This window comes from Schistocerca nitens, chromosome 2, assembly GCF_023898315.1.
Source record: "Schistocerca nitens isolate TAMUIC-IGC-003100 chromosome 2, iqSchNite1.1, whole genome shotgun sequence".
Classification (NCBI taxonomy): Eukaryota; Metazoa; Arthropoda; class Insecta; order Orthoptera; family Acrididae; genus Schistocerca; species Schistocerca nitens.
The window spans coordinates 1,076,035,726-1,076,041,725 of NC_064615.1; the positions used below are offsets into that span (position 1 = coordinate 1,076,035,726).

Here is a 6,000-nt window from a genome sequence, read left to right on the forward strand (position 1 = left end):
ATTGCAGAAATGTACAGTGATTAGTTTGCTGAAATTTTTAGGCATATTGTCACATCTACTTATTTTCTGTTCAATGGAAAATGTTATGAACAACTGATGGCCTGCTGATGAATAGTCCATTATCACTTGTGGTGAACCCTTAGATGGAAAACTGTGAAGCAAAAGGAACTAGAATCAGCCAAGTTGAAACCAATGTGTTTCTTCCAGCATGTGGACAACATGTTTGGCCATGTGATCTCAGTAGCAGAAAAGCTTCTCTCGGAACATTTAAACTCCACCCATCGTAGTATAAAATTTGTGATGGAACTTGAAAAAGAGGGCCAACAGCCCTTCCATAATGTGTTAGTTAAGAGAGAAATGGGTGGATTCCTAGGTCACAATGTAATGTCAAGCCATCACTGTCTACCACAGAGACCGAGCGAGGTGGCGCAGTAGTTAGCACACTGGACTCGCATTCGGGAGGACGACGGTTCAATCCCGTCTCCAGCCATCCTGATTTAGGTTTTCCGTGATTTCCCTAAATCGTTTCAGGCAAATGCCGGGATGGTTCCTTTGAAAGGGCACGGCCGATTTCCTTCCCAATCCTTCCCTAACCCGAGCTTGCGCTCCGTCTCTAATGACCTCGTTGTCGACGGGACGTTAAGCACTAACCACTAACCACCATGTCTACCACAGAGAAATTTGGTGCATAACAGATATAACACTTTCAGACAAGGAGAGCTTCACTGAAGAATTGCACCACCTACAAATAGTGTTCCAAAGGAGTGGGGACTCAGATCATCAAATTGAACAGGCAATGCAGTTAAAATTAAGAATACCTGAGGGAGAAGTTGAGACTGAGGAAGAGAAATCAATAATAACTTATATACCTTCTGCTGGTCCAATAACTGAAAAGATTGGTAGACGATTTAGGTCTCTGAAAGTGGTGTGTGTATAGCATTCCATGTGAATGCAGCATGTCTTACACGGGGCAGACTATCAGAGCAGTCAAGGAGAGATATAAGGGACATCAGTGATATACCCAACTAAAACAACCAAGCAAATCAGCTGTCACTGAGCGTTGCCTCGAGTATAATCACGAAAAGAAATACAGTGAGGTCAGTACCGTGGTGCAAATGCCAAGTTTCTGGGACAGGAGTCTATTGAAATAAGGATGTCAGAAAACATAGCACACATGGACAGCAGTTGCATTTTAAATAATGCTTGTAGTTTGGCACTCAATTTATGGATATCTCACTGGCCATCACAACCCACAAGAGTTGGAAGATGCTGAGAAAACTTGTTTTTCGCAGAATACTGATGCCTGAAAAATAAAAGAGCATAGAAGGACATAGTGGACATCAGGAATTAAACTCTGCTATAAATAGTGGCATGATACAAACAATATTTAACATTCTGGTTGGAGCCCAGGCAGCAAGTACACCTATCTGTGAAACTCGTAGGACCCAATGAAAATGGCGTTTGGTCATTGAAATATTGTGTTTAAAATGGTAAAGTGGTGACAGTTGATTTGTTTCATTGTTTTAGTTGGGTATATAACTAATGTTCCATGACAAAGTATATGAGATGCCGTGTGATTCAAAATAGTTGTATGCACACGGTTTACGTAGTGTCATCATTGTCAACAGTAATTGCAAAAGGTGCTTCCATGTGTGAAAGCATATATTTTATTAGGTAAACAGAAGTATCAATTTTCAATGTAAATAATAGAAGCTACTATTTTTATCTAATAATCAGTAGTTTGATCAAATTAGAGACTGTAGGATACTGAAGTATGATGACAGCGATATAAAAAAATCAGATGGGCAAAGAAAGAAGCTACATTGTTACTTTTATAGTGATATTTCAGTTATCATAGTTTTAATGTTTGAGACACAGTAATGACAGCAATATATTCTTTTGTAATGCCTTGTTTCACTGTAACATTCTGGGGAAATATAGTTAAAGGATTTTGTTGTTCTGTTTAATCAAGCCTTGCTTTACATGTGTACATAATATGTAATTACAGTTTAGGGTAAATGTTACTTCTCTCTGTATTGTTTACTTTTTAATTGTAGAGTGCACTGTTCATTACTGCTTCATATTGTTCCATAAATTTCAGGTGAAGGCCTGTCCACCTTACATCGATCCCGTAGCCGTGGTGAAGGTATAAGCACAGTGGGTACTCGAGCCACAACGAGGAAGTAACTGCCAGCAGCAGCCTGCTGTGCTGAGATTTTATCGCACAGTCTTGTTGGTTATTTGTCCAGCCAAATGGCCATCAACTTTCACTCCAAACTAAATTCACTCTGAGCACAGATTACTGTATAAGTATCTTACTTGTAGAATATGAGTGTATATTTTGAGACCGGAGGCTCAACAGTCTGTGTAATTTCAGATTTAGAGCTATCTGTTATTTATTGTAGGCTTACCTGTTATTTAGTGTATAAAACAAAAATTCTTTCACTAAATTCTTTGTTCATTTCCACTTATGTTCTGAAACTATTATATAATTACCAAGTAGTGAGAAAGATGATGACCTGGAGCTTTTTTTTTTTGTTTTTGTTTACATTTTACTTCTAAATAAGTATCTGAAACCTTGTAGAAACAGGGCAAATGCTGATCCTGAACTACTGATCATACTGCAATACAATTTCCCTCCATTTTTATAGTTATGTGCCACTGGTATTAAGATTTTTTTAAAGTACTGTGCATATTTATTTGCAGTTCTCTGTTTTGTGCAGTAGATGAACTTGAAAAGCAATGTTTTCATAAGTCATCTGGATTATTGGAGTAGATTGTGGTTTTCTTTCTAAGGACACAAAAGCTGCTTGCAGGTATTAATGCACTGTATCCATTCCCACTGTTGCTAAACAGCAATGTCACCAATTCTGAGTATTTCTGTACTGTGTCAGGTAGTTTTAAATGAAGTTCAAGCAATCACTCAGTGTAGTATGGTCTCAGAGATGTGGCCATTTTGTACTGTTGTAATAATATAACTGAAAGTGCAACAAATCAGTGGCAATTGCATTATTTTGCAATACAGCATTCCATGAATAATGCTTCTACAGTATTTTCCAGTAGCCATATAGCACGTAATAACAAAAAAAAAAAAAGGAAGATGTGAGAGGTGCACTATACTGGTTGATTTTGACTGACTTTTTTGTCCCTTTTTTATTAATGTGGTATGTGTGTGTTTTTTTAAAGAGGAAGAATGTAATTTTATTTTGGGTGCACAATTGTTACAAGTAATGAGAAATGCTTGTGGATGGGTAGATCACAGTGGAAATCATGAGGTATTGAGATTTTGTGTTAACAATAGCCATTAATTCATCTTTTGGTACAAATATTTTACAAGATCAAAATAGTTAGGAAAATTTTGAATATCTGCAAAATTACTGAAGAATAGAAAATGTCAAGTAAGTTATTTATTAATTTAAAAAGTTTTTAGTTTAACAAAGAGATAAATAATTACTTAAACTCTGTGATGAAAGAAGGGCAACACACAAGTATAATTTGCTGTGATATTCAGTAAACTATTATACTGCTTTATTTCGCAAAATTTACATACTTGCAGCTATGCTGAAATAGTTAACATGCTGCATAGTTTGTTAACTGATGCCAGTTACCTGAGCAGCAACTTTTGAAATGCCTACAGATCAGTGTCATTCCAAGTAACTACTTTCATTTAAGTAGTGGAATTACGTATTTGTATAACTCCAAGCATTCCTTAATTCAATTCTGCAGCTTAAAATTTAAGTAATCAGAAATTTGTAGCTGCTCATGCGTGCTGATAGCAACAACTTAATATTTTTCCTTATTGATTATTTATGCCATGGATAGATGCATTGTCAACTTTCATATTACAATTTTAGGAGAATAGATTTACAGCAATAACTGTATGGTTATAAATGATTTGCTCATCATGTCACCATGGTAACAGCAAGATTTGTAGTGAAACATGTATTTAACAATAGTAGAAAAGCAAATAAACATTTACAACAGCAGAACATCTTAAAAGTAAAAAAAAAAACAATGTCAAAATCAAAACTACCAGTATAATGGTGGAAACAATATGCTTTTTGGACAACACATGGTTGACAAATGCATATTGATCTGCTGCCAATTGATTAATTGATCTATTTCAGTTTAGCATATAAACAGAATTTCATTGTGCAGTTTCAAAATGTATGTGTCCTTGTATCAGGGAATTTTACTTTCACATCACATCTATGAGGAATATATTTATTCACAGTGGATTACATATTGTAAACTTTATGTTCAGAACTGAAATATTGTTAACAAGAGGGTGTATTTTATTAAAATGTAGTAATATTTTATACCTGATGATTTCCTAACTTACTTCTGCAAAAAGTCAGAAAGCTGGGGGAGAGAGATGTTACAGACAGCAGTTACATGTTGACTTATTATGAGGTCTTTGCACTGGCAAATCACATAGTGATTTCCCGCACTGCTGTTTTGTTCTGAAAATCTGTAACATGTAAAACAGTATTGAACACTGGAGAAAACACACAGCTGTAAAGGACATTTCCAGTATCTATGTTGCATAGAGTAACTGTAAAAATTATATTTGTATAAAGAAACATTTTGCACATAATATTAACTGTAAAAATATTTTTTCATAAGTATAAATTGCCAAAAGTTACTGTTGCTCTCATTCTCTCAATCTCTCTCTCTCCATTAACATTGATACACACATTGGACATCCATATTAGACAGTGCACACTTTATTCACTGGTGCATATATGAAACCCCCTCCTGAAGCTTTCTTATACTTGTGATAACAGAAGGTATGGAGAAAGTCTCCAAACATTTTGTCCAATGTAAAGCTGTCCACAGACTTAATGTAAATTTTAGGTGTAAGGAAAGAAAATTCTCCAAAAACAGACATAATATTTGCATTAACAATATTTTACCATAATCCATCCTAGAAATTTTGTCCATTTCACTAATACCGTTCCAGTTTTAGAAACATTGCCAGAAATCAATTTAAATGTTTAAGAAACTATATTAAAGAGAGGCATTCCTACTGTGTTTATTGTGAATAAAGCATTTTGTATCTTCTTGGTACAAAACTTGTATTTGCCATACTTTCATAACAATAAGGGACAATTTGTTGAAGAGGGCCCACAACTGTAATGATGTGTGCTTTCAAACTGCTTCATTTTAACTGTTCTGAAGAGGCTTGACCCAGTCCCTGAATGTACTTGTATGGCAGATTTTCAACATTATAGTGAGGATAAGGGGAGGTGAATTATTTATTGAAAAAAATGTTTTTCTGCTGCATTCTTACCAGAAAACAGCATTTTGTTTGTAAATAAACATTTTGTCTTTCATTAATCAGGGAAAAATGATTGTGTTTTATTTTGCAACTTTATGCTACATACACATGCAGTATTTAACTAAAATTGACTGGTTGCATCCTATTTATTTATAATGTTTACATTTATTATGTGAATCAAACTTTGTGGAATAGGAACTGTCAGTTTTAAAAGTAACAATGATCTCTTGTTCTGATGTTTTACTTTCGTAGTTTTATATTATGTATCTTCAGTGATTGATGGCTGTTGAGTTGTCACTGTTATGTTGAAATGTCAGGTATTTTATTTTTTATTGCAAATAAAATTGTGCAGATTTGTTTATGAAATTTATAGCTTTGTAAGACTTCTCATTTATGTTACTAAAATATTAGTAGTATTTATATTTTTACATCCCACAAAAATGTACCATTTAATCATCTCCTCCATCCCCACTCCTGTTACTTTTACAAATGATGCACGAGAAATGTAACTGTCAATCAACCACTGTATAAGACTGAATTTCTCTAATAATACTGACAACTCTGTAAGATATATGAGGGATAGTCTCTCCCATCATGAACTGGTCTGTTGTGTATGTAATACACTGATGACTCTAAACATCAGCAACTGCTTAGCAGTGTGTTCGTAAAATTTGAACAGCAATGCAGCAATGATTTTGCATGGCATTATCCAATAAATC

General features: G+C 34.6%; 1 protein-coding gene across 1 annotated transcript in view; it reads left to right on the top strand.

Moving 5' to 3' along the window:
• LOC126237473 (kinesin-like protein KIF13A) overlaps nt 1-5,593 on the top strand; it is a 218,073-nt gene extending 212,480 nt beyond the window's left edge. The window contains exon 34 of the mRNA XM_049947615.1: nt 2,102-5,593. Within this exon, the coding sequence (XP_049803572.1) occupies nt 2,102-2,187 (86 nt within the window). The 3' untranslated portion in view covers nt 2,188-5,593. The remainder of the gene's footprint in view (nt 1-2,101) is intronic.
• Nucleotides 5,594-6,000: the final 407 nt, after the last annotated feature.